Raw genomic sequence first — 13,520 nt, 5'->3', positions numbered from 1 at the left:
GTTCTCACCTGAATGTTTTCTTGCCTTAACTTTCTTTTGATATACTGTATACTCTTTGAGTAATATTTTTTATTATGCATTTTAGTGGTATTTAACCAGGGATTGAGATATCGATGGAATTAGAGGGAACATTTTACAATAGTTTGGGCAATCTTGTTCCACTTAGAGGTGGAGTATCCTTTTCCATGGCCACCTCATTCCATTTATGAATTCCGGAAGTTAAGATGTCGAGGTGATCAAGGGCCCTTCCACTTCTCTGCTCAACTAGACATTGGGTCTGGCCTTTCCTTAAACCTGACCTGCAGTGTCAAGGAAAAGTGAAAGAGTAGAGGAGGATTCTCCCTAAGGATTCAGACAGCTAAGATGCATATATATGTAGCTGTTTCGTCTTTACCTCTTTTTAAACAGACTTTGTCACAGCCTTTTAAACATGTGCTCTTTGCTTCTACAGCATTTCTCTTGCTCATGGTAGTATCCCTCAATCCAAGACATCTGTGATTTTCATATTTTCCTGTTGGCAGGCTGCAGTTTAGCCAGTTGGAGCTCCCCCAGAGCTATCTTTAGCCTGGTCCTGCCTTTCTCTTTGGTGAAGAAGGCCATTTCTTTTTATAGATATATAGTATAAGTATAATTTTCATTATAAAAGAAACATGTCCCCTTCTCAAAAAAATGGAAATAGAGAGGTATTTATTTCCTTCACATTTTATGTTTCTACCTGTTGTTTTTTCTATGTAAACGTTGACATAGCAATAATCAGTGTGTGGTCTAGAATAGCACTGCCCAGGTTGGTAGCCACGAGCCACATGTGGCCACAGAGTACTTGAAGCGTGGCTAGTCCTAACTGAAATGCTAAAAGTGAAAGCACATGTTGGATTTCAAGACTTAGTACAAAACAATATAAAAAATCTCGCTAATATTTTGTATATTAATTACACATTGAAATGATAATATTGTGGCTATGTTAAGTTAAATAAAATATGTTGAAATTAATTATACCTGTTTCACTTTTTAAATGTGGCTACTAGAGAATTTTAAAGAGCATATGTGGCTGGCATTATATTAGAGAGTGCTAGTGTAGAATGATTTTTGTTTTTTTACTACAAATTATTTATAATTGCTTTTTAAAAAAATACCAAGTCAGCCCTGGCTGGTGTAGCTGAGTGGGTTGAGTGCGCCGACCTGCAACCCAAAAGGTTGCAGGTTCAATTCCCAGTCAGGGCACATGCCTGGGTTGCGGGCCAGGTCCCCAACGGGGGCGCACTAGAGGCAACCACACATTGAAGTATCTCTCCCTCTCTTCCTCCCTTCCTCTCTGTCTAAAAGTAAATAGATAAAATCTTAAAAAAAAAAGTCTTTTAAAATAGCAGCTTCATTGCAGTATAATTTACATGCCATAGACTTCACACATTTTAAATGTACAGTTCAGCAAATTTACAGAGTTGTGCTACCACAGTCCAGTTTTAGAACATTTCCATGACCCCAAAACGTACTTCATGCCCTTTTGCAGTCACTCTCCATTTCAACTCCCTAGTTCCAGACAACCACTAATCTGCCTTCTGTCTATATAGATTTGCCTTTTGTAGACAGTTCGTGTAAATGGAGGAATATGTGGTCTTTTGTGTCTGGCTTGTTTCACTTTGCTTGCAGTTATTGAAGTTCATCCATGATTATCCTGTGTCAGAATTTCATTCCTTTTTATAATGGAATAATTTCCCATTGTATGGGTATACCAGATTTTTTTTATCCCATCACCAGTTGATGGACATTTGGGTCATTTTCTTTAACAGCTGCAGAAAGTGAGGAGAGCTTTTTAAAATAACTACATAGGAAACAGTAAAGGGACATTGTCAAATGAAGGGGTAGGTTGAGATAGAGAATCAGGAGCATTAGGTTCTGTTTCTGGCTCTGCCACTTGAGGCTTCTCTGGGACTTGGTTTTCACATCAATAAAATGAAGGCTGGAACTAGATCATTCAACAAGTATTTCTAGAACTCCCTCAGTGTGCAAGGCCTCTGGTCATTACCCTGAGGGTGAATAAACCACTCCCTGCCTACGGGCACGCACTGATGGGTGGAGGACAGAGGTGAGTGAGCCAACAGAATGAAATGTTAGAGGTGCTGCAGATGAACTGGCTGGGTCCTGAGGAAGGGGGCGGTGAGGTGGTCAAGAAAGCCTTTGTAGCAATGACTCTGGGAGGAAGAGGAAGAGTTTATCTGGCCATGGCTTTATCATGTAGCCATGGGGTTTAAGCTGGGGCCTCCTGGTAGGGTCAGATTTGCAAACTAATTCTGGTGGTTGGTAATGGGGCCTAGTGCAATAATACAGGCAAAAAATGCTAATGTTGTCTCTGAGTGGGGATGTATTTGAGGAGAAAATGTATTGGAGGTGGGAGTTGATGCATGAGCCGAATAAATGTTTAGAGGTTTTCACCAGTGGAAAGATTTGGTCCTGTTAGGATATTCATTCTCTTCACGTTAATCTAGAATCCTAGCGGGGGAATTGTTGGGTTTGGGTTGAAGGCTATAAACATCTTAGGTTCCTGATAGGTATTGGCAGTTTTGTCTTCTAGAGAGTAAAGGTTATTGGTCCCCTTATTGACACTGTACCTATTTCACTTTGTCTTTATCAGCATAGAATACTCATCTTAGGAAACTTTATGAGACTTCTTGGTAAAGATGGTGAATTAAACATACACATGAACACTTCCATTCTATAGTGTAACTGCACTAAAATAGCACAAAGGTTTTTTTTTCTTTTTAAGGTAAAAGAACAAAGATGGATAAATAAGAAGACAGTGATATACAAAACGTTTGAAATTAGAAAACAGATAAGAAAACTCATTGTTAAACTAGTACTGGAACATCTGAGGACCCACCTGATTTATATGCCTCAGAATCCCCCAAGGGTTTAGTAGTTGGTGGCACCAGGCATCCTGAGGGTGAAGAAGATGGAGTGAAAATAAGGAATGGTTCATATCTATATAAGAAGCTGTGAGATACCCTCCATGCTGGGCAGCTGGAAAGGTGACCCTCAGTCTAGCAAAAGACTAGAAATTTACTTTCGAAGAGGTTAAAATAGATCTCTGGATTGAGGTCTTCTAGGTACAGTTGAAGGTGGAGGTATGGTGAAAATAGTAGAACTCGTTATTGTATACATACGAGATGCTGAGGTTCCCAGCTGTATTCCTCCACTTGGCTCTCAGAACACTGACAGACCTTTTTCCTTCAGGCAAAAAATGGGAGACTTGGGGGAATCTGGCCCAAAAGGAAAGACCTAAGAGTTTCCCACACTACATGGCTCAGCCAGATCACCCTACAGTGAAGCTCACAGTTGACAAACTTCACCTATATATTCAGTTTCTATTCCTCTTTTTGTTTCTTACTCTTAAATATAAGTAGCCACAAATTAACATAACAACCAGAGAAACTAGAAAATAGAACCGAACAGGGAAAGAAGCAACTTGGAGAAACAGCATAGGCAGGGAGAAGTAAACTTTAAAAAGGAAAGGAAAAGAAACCTCATTAATACATCTTCAGAGATGGGCATATATTGCAAACATGAAATAAGAACAAATACTATTTTCAAAGACCATACAGAGAAAAAAAGAGCTCTTGGAAATTAAAATGATGCTAACAAAACTAAAAAAAGTTTATTTAGAAAGGTTAGAAGATGAATAGTTAAGGAACTGTCCCAGAAAAAAAATAGAATAAAAAGATAAAGATGGGAAAATGCAGAAAAAAAATGGAATTTGTTTAGGAGGTTTAATATTCAAATAATAGGAGTTCCGAAAAGAAAATAGATAAAGACTGAAAGGATCAAATCATTAATGAAATCATTTAAGAAGATTTCCCTGAATTAAAAGACAGAGTTTCTAGAATCAAAGGGCCTACCCAGTACATGAGTGAAAATAGACTCACACCAAAGTATATTTGGTGGATTTTTTCATATCAAACGCTGAGACCAGGAAACTCTACAAGCTTCCCAAGAGAGAAGACAGGTTTAATTCAAAGCATTAGAAATCAGAATTGCTTCAGACTTTCCCAAAGCAATGCTGGAATCTAGAAGATTAGAGCCATGCTTTCAAAATGATTTTCAACCTAATATACTAAATGCAATCAAAAGAAAAAAAAAAAGCTGTGTGCTGAAGCACAGCAAAGGAATGAACCAAGGGAGGAAAACACGGGGTCTGGAAGACAGGAGAGGCTTCATGGGAGAGCGATGGTCCCGGGAGGACAGCCCGGCCAGACCGAAGCAGAACTTAAGGCTGTATGACAATCAGTTACAGAAAGGTAAAAACTGACAGTAGAGTTGGACACTTGTCCAAAAGGTGGGGATTACATTACTAATACATGCATAGAAAATTAAGCAAATTGAGAGATAGACTGTTTTTAGTATGGAGACGTGTTACTTATTCAGGGTTAAGGTAAATGCCAAAATAATCGAAGAGGTGAAAGTGATGGGTTCCGGGGAGTGGAGAATGGCAGGCCCTGCTGACTTTGTAACAAACCTTGTAGGACCCTTTGGCTCTCCAAATTTACATATGACTGATAAAAAATAGTTATTAATGAAAAAAACCTAGCCCTGGCTGGCGTAGCTCAGTGGATTGAGCGTGGACTGGGAACCAAAGTGTCCCAGGTTCGATTCCCAGCCAGGGTACATTTCTGGGTTGCAGGCCATAGCCCCCAGCAACCGCACATTGATGTTTCTCTCTCTCTCTCTCTCTCTCTCTCTCTCTCTCTCTCTCCCTCTCTCTCTCTCTCTCTTTCTCTCTCTCTCTCTCTCTCTCTCTCTCTCTCTCTCTCCCCTTTCCCTCCCTAAAAATAAATAAATAAAATCTTTAAAAAAAAAAAAAAGAATGTTTTAAAAATATATAAAAAAAAAAAACCTTGGCTAGGGTAATGAAAGGTGATACTCTAAATCTTTTTTTAAAGGATTTTATTTATTTTTAGAGAGGGAAGGGAGGGAGAAAGAGAGAGAGAGAAACATCAATGTGTGGTTGCTGGGGGTCATGGCCTGCAACCCAGGCATGTACTCTGACTGGGAATCGAACCTGCAACACTTTGGTTCGCAGCCCCGCGCTCAATCCACTGAGCTATGCCAGCCAGGGCTGATACTCTAAATCTTTATAAAAATTACTAGTGAAGTTGAAATAGTTTGGTGTGTGTGTTTTTTTTACTTTTTGTTGTGTTTTTTTTTTTTTAAGATTTCATTCACTTACTTTTAGAGAGGGAAGGGAGGGGGGAGAGAGAGAGAGACATCAATGTGCGGTTGCTGGGGGTTATGGCCCACAACTCAGGCATGTACCCTGACCGGGAATCGAACCTGCGACATTTTGGTTCACAGCCCACGCTCAATCCACTGAGCTACGCCAGCCAGGGCTTGTTTTTTACTTTTGACTCACATTTTCCTGTCACCTGTCAACACAAAACTTTGACAGCAGAGACCAGTGGTCCTTCCTTTCAGAGTTTGAGGGTCTGGGAATCTATTGTCAGACTGTGTTCTCTGAGGCTTTCCTTTGTCTCCTTAAGAACCCTGCACTTAGATCAAGTTTCTACAGACTGGGAACCCTCTGTCTCAGTGACTTTGGCCTTCCTTCCTCAGGTGGTCCGCACAAACCAGTGCGCAGGAGAATTTGTTATCACCTTCCCCCGTGCTTACCACAGTGGCTTCAACCAAGGCTACAATTTTGCTGAGGCTGTCAACTTTTGCACTGCTGACTGGGTGAGTCTAGAGTGCGGCGGGCTGGAAGGGAAAGAGCAGGAGGGCTACAGGGAAGCTGAGGCACCATGGCCTCCAGCCTTGGCCACACTCAACTTTTAATCTGTCCACAGTTGCCAGCTGGGCGCCAGTGCATAGAGCACTACCGCCGGCTCCGTAGATACTGCGTCTTCTCCCATGAGGAGCTCATATGCAAGATGGCTGCTTGCCCAGAGAAGCTGGACCTGAACCTGGCGGCAGCTGTGCATAAGGAGATGTTCATCATGGTGCAGGAGGAGCGGCGTCTACGAAAGGCTCTGCTGGAGAAGGTGAGTGGTGGGGGAGGTGCCCTGGATCAGGCACCCTAGCATGGCAGAGGTGGGGGAGGAAGGGGCAGCCCCAAGAAGTAGATGTAGCATCTATTCTTGGGGAAAAAATAAAAACAGCTAGATGCGTTTGGATGGGTAACCACATTCCATTCTGCTCCACCATTTACCAATACCCACAAGCAAGTTAATTTACTTCACTGAATGTCAGTATCCCTCTCCGAAAAATTGGGATTATAATAGTGCTTATGTTTTGAATAGTTTAGTAGATTTAAATGTTCATTAAGTAGTTGAGCCATAGCAGGTATAGTATAGCTGCTGTTATTATTTAAATAACCCAACAAAGCAGACCGACCTGTGGATTAGCTGGACGACTTTTTTAAGCCACTTAACCTCTCATGGTCTCACTTTCCCACTCTGCGAAATGGAAATAAATACTTAACTTGCAAGGCGGTAAAGCTTGAAGAAGGTGATTTATGTCAAAGCATCTGTTACTGCACTAGCAGCATAGCAGCTGCTGTTATTGGAAATACTAATAACAGGAAGAAAATGAAATGTGGAACATTTCCTTGGAAATGCCATTTTATTACATTCAGATGATGCAGTAGCTCACACTAAGGGACTATTACCAAGTAGAAGGCAGTCCTCCTTTAATAGATTTCTCATAAGCAGATGTCAGTTGTGTGTGTAGATGAGTGTAGTTCAGCTGCCTTCTTAAAGCTCCAAGCTTGCCTAGTTAGGAAATTATGTAACTTAGAGCCCTCCATAGGGATCCCTTGCCTCCCATTTAGGGAGATACTTTCTTATTTTAAAGCTCAGTTATAACTCTCCTATGAGCATGGGCTGTAAGGAGAACTGCAGTAAGAATAAGTGTTAGAAGTCTGGGGCCTGTTAGCCTGTGGCATTAGTTGGTGAGCCCCTGGGCATTCCCAGGCATCATTTTCTCTGTTTAGTACCATTACTAAATGGCCCTGGGGCCATGCCAGCATACAGGAAGAAGCCAAAGCAAGGTGGGAAGACTAGCCACTCTCATCCTGTCATTCAGGTTCTTTACACTTGGCTCTTACCTTAGAGAATCGTTCTGGATCCCCAGTCTTGAAATCCTATAAAAGACTATGTGTGTGTACAGGTGTACACTTTTCTGGGGAGAGGGCTCATAGTTGGCATCCGATTTGCAGGGGAGTCCATGGTCCAAAAATACTTAGGGGGCGTCATCTTGAGAGCATTCTCTGCCTTCAGTCAAAATCGACTGCAGTCAGACTCTCACATGGGGCTACTAAGTTAGGAACTCTCTCTCTGAGACTTAGTGTCCTCCTTAGTGAAATGAGATAGGCCTGTGAAATGGGGATTTTTATCTGAAAATTACAGCTAATAACAGTAAATACTTGTTGAGTGCTTTTTTCTCTGTAGTCACTATACTGTACATTAGAGCCTCAAAACTTACTTATAACTTTGACCAACATATCTCCCCATTTCCTGTGCCTCCTGGGCCCCTGGCAACCACCAGTCTATTCTCTGTTTCTGTGAGTTCAGCTTCTTTAAATTTTTCATATGACTGATATCCTACTAGTATTTCTCTAATTTCACTTAGTATAATACTCTCAATATCTACCTATGTTGTCACAAATGGCAGGATTTTCTTCTTTCTCGTAGCCGAGTAATATTCCACTGTGTGTGTATCGTCTTTTTTTCTTTCTTTTTTAAAAATTTATTTTTATCTACTTTCAGAGAAGAGGGCAAGGGAGGGAGAAAGAGAAGGAGAGAAACATCCATCTTCTGCCTCTCGCACATCTCCCACTGGGAACCTGGCTCACAGCCCAGGCATGTGCCCCGACATGGAATTGAACCAGCAATCTTTTGGTTCGCAGGCCGGCACTCAGTCCACCGAACCACACCAACCATGGCTCTTTTTATTTTTTAAAGTTTATTTAAAAAAATAGTTGACATAACACTATTGTATTAGTTTCAGGTGTCTAACGTGTACTAATAGACATTTATACTTACATGTTAGGAAGTGATCACCTCGGTCAGTCTAGTGCCCATCTGTCAGCATACATAGTTATGGTATTATTGACTATCCAGTGCGGCCAAAAATAGATTTACAGTTGTGAGTATGTGAAACACAGATTTGATTCTTATATTATTATTTATTAATTATTGCATTATTTGTGTTACAACTGTAAACCTACTTTCACCCACCCCACCGTTCCTTGTGCTGGATAGTGCATCCCCGTGACTTACTCTGTACTTGGCAGTTCACGCCCGTCTCCCACACTTGCTTCCATCTGGCAATCATCACCTTGTTCTCTGTATCTATGAGTTTGTTTCTGTTTTGTTTTGTTGGTTTGGTTTGTTTTTTTAGATTCCACATATAAGTGAAATCATATGGTATTAGTTTTTCTCTAATTCATAACAACCCAATGAGGAGGATACCATTATCTCTATTTTACAAGATGGGGAAACTGAAACCTAGAAAGGTTTAAATAATTTATTCAAGATCACACAGCTAATAAATGGCCAAGTGGGATTTGTAACGGCACTGGACTCATCGTATGCAGAGGTTAGGTGTTAAGTCAAAATAGAAGGTAAAAACTGTTAAGAATCAAAATGTCCCTTTAAGATCCCTAAAATTGCCCATAATGGTAGCATTGTATTATCTTTCCATTTCTCCCACAAAGCCAGTTGGTCCTCCATTTTTTAAATGGACTGCTTTTTCTTCGTCTGAGCAACAGATGAAGTCATTGTTTAGGTTTGGAAGCCATGTTAAAAATATATGCATAGAGTATCTTTAACAGCGGACACAGGCACATAGTTTTATTTCTGTAACTTACATATGTGCACGCGGTGTGTCCTGCCTGCTAAGCAGCCAGCATAGAGCCTAGAACACAGTGGCTCTGAGTGACTAGAAGGCAGCACTGTTCCCCAGTGCATGGCCTGACTCTTAGCTGCTCTCATACCTTGCCACCTCTTTGGTGCCTTGGTCCACCACTTTCCTTACCTTCTCCCATCCAAAAGGCCCTTTCAGCTGATCTGGATGTTACCTAATTTTTCTTCTCAGCCCACACTGATTTTCCCCTGGGTCATCTGATTCCCCCAGCTGCGAGAGTCTGGACTTCCTAGCAGCAGTGTGCTCCTCGAAGCTTGGTCTCCCCCACAGCTCTCAGGACAGATTTGTTTCTGATGTGGGGTTCAGTAGTGGCTGAGATGTGGGTTTCTGAGGCCCTGTTCTGGTTCTGTATAATGTGCGTGGGTCGAACGCCCCCAGGGCATCACAGAAGCTGAGCGAGAGGCTTTTGAGCTGCTCCCGGATGATGAGCGCCAGTGCATCAAGTGTAAGACCACATGCTTCCTATCAGCCCTGGCCTGCTACGACTGCCCAGACGGCCTTGTCTGCCTTTCCCACATCAATGACCTCTGCAAGTGCTCCAGTAGCCGGCAGTACCTGCGGTGAGCAGGGGACCTACCTGGAGGAAGTGGGCTGAGGAGGGAGATGTAGAGCTGGGCCAGAAGTGCTCTTCCCTGCCCTCTTCCTCCAGGTATCGGTACACCTTGGATGAGCTCCCTGCCATGCTCCATAAGCTGAAGGTTCGGGCTGAGTCCTTTGACACCTGGGCCAACAAAGTGCGAGTGGCCCTGGAGGTGGAGGATGGGCGGAAGCGCAGTGAGTGATGGGGGGGACAGAGGGACTCCACAGGCAAGTTCTACTCCCTTTTCTTCTGTGCCCCCCCACCCTCTTCCTCTGCGTTTACTCAATACTGCCTACTCCTTGCTGCTCTCGTTCTCTCTCCAGGCCTGGAAGAGCTGAGAGCACTGGAGTCTGAAGCCCGTGAGCGGAGGTTTCCTAACAGTGAGCTGCTGCAGCGACTGAAGAACTGCCTGAGTGAGGCAGAGGCTTGCGTGTCCCGGGCTCTGGGACTGGTCAGCGGCCAGGAGGCGGGGTATGGCAGCACAAAGTGTTGGGCACAGGTAGCCTGTTGAGACAGCACCTAGGACAAGCACTACAAGGGTGGACTCTGAGTGCCATTGGGCAGACGGCGGCATCAGTAGGAAGCTGACCAGTACGGCAGTATGAGGTGGCCTTGGAGGTGTCGGGGAGGGCAGAGAAACCAAGCAACTAGAATGGAGCAGAGTGTCTCGGTCCTAAGAAAGCTAGAAATGTTTCTTTTTATCAGTACCTGGAACAGGTTTCGGATAGGCTGAGGGATTTGTGGGCAGGGAGGAGTTGTGTTTAGGGGCAAGAAGAGAACAGAGAAGCACACACTTGATCCCACAGAGTTCACAGTAGAGGATAGATTGAAAAGTCCAGCTTCTGTTACCATCAATTAATTTCTAAGTACCCCTCTTCCGAAATATATCCTATATTCTTCTCTGCTAATTCTTTCCCCTCATCATGTGACTGTGCTTGCATCTTAGAACCTTCCCTCTCCCTGGGCAGCTGTAGGGGGAGCTGTGCAGCATGAGAGATCAAGGAGGAAAGGTGTAAGGAGAGTGGGTCTTAGCACAGACATGGAAGAAGGGGACTGGGTTCCAACCCAAAATTCTACCTGTGAAACTTCATAGTCCCCACAGGGTAGCTGGTCTGCAGATGACCCTGGCTGAGCTCCGGGCCTTTCTGGAGCAGATGAACAACCTGCCTTGTGCCATGCACCAGATCGGGGATGTTAAGGTAAGTAGAGGTGGACTCAAAGAGTGCTGCTGAGTGACTAGGAGGGTGGAGGGACCCGAGCAGCACGCCACCTTTGGCTCCCTTAAAAAGTGTCAAGTATTTAAGCAAGACAGGTTGTGTGTGGAAGGAAATAATGGGAGGTAGGAGGCAAAGGGTCTTGTGACTGCCTCTTAGAAATGGGGTTTGAGGGACGGGCAGCCAGGGCGTGAGTACAGGATGCAGAGTCAAGGGAAGGGTTCCTGGCGGCGGGGAGAGAGGGAAGGGGGGAAGTAATGAGGGTGTGTGTGGGCCTGGGAAACCCAGTCAGGTTTGGGAAGGTAGAGAAGTGGGACAGAGAACCCCTCCGTGGACACTGGAGGGGTTTGTGACAAGGCCAAGCATCGCGGAGCAGGGAGGGTGTCCTGGTCCAGTCCGTCAGAGTTCTCTGGGGACGCACAGCATGGACCACTGACCAGCCCCTATTAAGAATCTGAAGGGTGGGGCCCAGGAATCTGCATTTTAAACAAATTCCCCAGGGTGCTTGGTAGGCAGCGAGTGTTAGGAACCACTGTTGGGGCATGGCGAAGGAGGAAAGCCCAGCCCATGTTAGGGTCTCCCCCCAAATACTGAAGGGTGAGAAGGTAGGTGGGGTAAGGGGATCTGGTGGTGGGACCTCTGAGTGGGCGCAGCTGAAGACTTTGTTCTGCATCTGTGTCCTGGTAGGGTATTCTGGAACAGGTGGAGGCCTACCAGGCTGAGGCCCGTGAGGCCTTGGCCGCACTACCCTCCAGTCCAGGGCTACTGCAGTCCCTGTTGGAGAGGGGGCGGCAGCTGGGGGTGGAGGTGCCCGAGGCCCAGCAGCTCCAGCGGCAGGTGGAACAGGCACGATGGCTGGATGAGGTGAAACGCACGTTGGCCCCCTCAGCCCGAAGGGGCACCCTGGCTGTCATGCGGGGACTGTTGGTTGCGGGTGCCAGTGTAGCCCCTAGCCCTGCTGTGGATAAGGCCCAGGCCGAGCTGCAGGAGCTGCTGACCATCGCTGAACGCTGGGAGGAAAAGGCCCACCTCTGCCTGGAGGCCAGGTAAGTCCAGCTCCCTGTCCAACTTCAACCTTTAGTCTTTACTGGAGGAGCTGAAGATGATCCCCATGGGTGGCCTTGGGCACCAGGACTCTTCCTTCCCCATTTTGTTCCCTAGCTTATCTTTTTTCTTTTAACTCTACACACACATGGAAGCAGAGACAGGCTTGTGGGGAAGCAGAGATGGACAGGTACTGAAGTGTATAGGAGACTAGCTCTGCAGGCTGACGTGTTCCCATACACGAGCACAAGCACCAACAGGCAGATGGACAGATGTTGGTAGAAAGACATTAAGCACAGGGCAGCCCGAGAAACCGCAGCATAGGATGACTATCTCAGCTTGTGTGTGTAGGCACTGCCAGCAGGCTGGCAGACTGGTGGACAAGCAAAGGCCCCAGGGCTCTGGCAGAAGTTGGGTGTGTGCGGTCTGGAGCAAGCAGTGACTGACTAGCAGCCACTCATAGGCAGGATACGTGCAAGGAGGTCCACATGGCGGCCCCAGGGGCTCATGCCGACGCACCTGGCAGTTAGGCTGGGTTTCTGGTCAGGCAGACTGCCCCAGACTAAGGCCTCTTTTTTCCCTACCTTTAGGCAGAAGCATCCACCAGCCACACTCGAGGCCATAATCCGTGAGGCAGAAAACATCCCTGTTCACCTGCCCAACATCCAGGCTCTCAAGGAGGCTCTTGCTAAGGCTCGGGCCTGGATTGCTGATGTGGATGAGATCCAAGTGAGGACCCTGTCGCCCCCTTCCCCTCCCTCCACCCCAGACCTTCAGTCCAACCAGGAGAGGCGGCATACATCAGGTTGGGCTGGATTGGCTAGAGAGAGGAATGGGGCACGGCACTTTGTGAAGAGGCAAAATGTGCTTAGTGAGCAGCGTCAGGAGGGGTTGGGAGGCTGGGCTGAGGGAAGAGCGGATGCTGGTGAGGGTGAGAATGGTGGGGGCAAGGAGTAGAAGAGGCAAACCCCAATGAAATAACTTGTCTGGTGGTCCTGGAGATGGGCAGGACACCTGGGGGCTGAGCCAGTGGATGTAGGAGTTGTGGGGTAGAGCCCAGTGGGTACGCCCGCCATAGGACAGTCCCTGTTTTGTTTTCCTCAACACTGCGAGTCCATTTGCTCTTCCTGGCTCAAGGCCGGGCACGGAGTAACGTCAGTGGGTGTTGGCATGTTGAGTGGAGCTTTCTCTTGTCCCTGTCCCAGAATGGTGACCACTACCCCTGCTTGGATGACTTGGAGGGCCTGGTGGCCGTGGGCCGGGACCTACCTGTGGGGTTGGAGGAGCTGAGACAACTAGAGCTGCAGGTACTGACAGCGCACTCCTGGAGGGAGAAGGCCTCTAAGACCTTCCTCAAGAAGAATTCATGCTACACGCTGCTGGAGGTGAGGCCGGGACCTGAGCCACAGCTTCCCCCGCTTCTGGCCGGGCTGTTGTGAGACAGCTTATATAAGAACACGGAGGCTTGGGGCACTGGGGGAGGGAGGGGAGAAGGGTGAACAGGGAAAAAAGCCCATCATCCCTCCTCTGTCTGCCCGCCTGCCTCAGGTGCTCTGCCCATGTGCAGACGCCGGCTCAGATAGTACCAAACGCAGCCGGTGGATGGAGAAGGAGCTGGGGTTGTACAAGTCCGACACAGAGCTGCTGGGGCTGTCTGCGCAGGACCTCAGGGACCCAGGCTCTGTGGTAAGGAGCTTGGGCCGAATGAGAGAAGAGCCTGCAGACAAGAGTGTCTGGGCTGGGTGATCATGGGCAGACTGCTTGCTCCCTGG

General features: G+C 46.3%; 1 protein-coding gene across 7 annotated transcripts in view; it reads left to right on the top strand.

Annotated features, from left to right (window-relative positions):
• KDM5C (lysine demethylase 5C) overlaps positions 1-13,520 on the top strand; it is a 31,461-nt gene that overhangs the window by 15,281 nt on the left and 2,660 nt on the right. For all 7 annotated transcript variants that reach the window (XM_036016778.1, XM_036016777.1, XM_036016775.1 and 4 more), the window contains 10 exons: positions 5,602-5,721; positions 5,832-6,026; positions 9,289-9,470; positions 9,560-9,684; positions 9,814-9,961; positions 10,584-10,689; positions 11,392-11,750; positions 12,339-12,477; positions 12,954-13,133; positions 13,297-13,434. In XM_036016778.1, the coding sequence (XP_035872671.1) occupies positions 5,602-5,721; positions 5,832-6,026; positions 9,289-9,470; positions 9,560-9,684; positions 9,814-9,961; positions 10,584-10,689; positions 11,392-11,750; positions 12,339-12,477; positions 12,954-13,133; positions 13,297-13,434 (1,692 nt within the window). The remainder of the gene's footprint in view (positions 1-5,601; positions 5,722-5,831; positions 6,027-9,288; positions 9,471-9,559; positions 9,685-9,813; positions 9,962-10,583; positions 10,690-11,391; positions 11,751-12,338; positions 12,478-12,953; positions 13,134-13,296; positions 13,435-13,520) is intronic.

Source organism: Phyllostomus discolor, chromosome X (assembly GCF_004126475.2).
Source record: "Phyllostomus discolor isolate MPI-MPIP mPhyDis1 chromosome X, mPhyDis1.pri.v3, whole genome shotgun sequence".
NCBI lineage: Eukaryota > Metazoa > Chordata > Mammalia > Chiroptera > Phyllostomidae > Phyllostomus > Phyllostomus discolor.
This window is presented reverse-complemented; position numbering and strand designations above follow the sequence as displayed.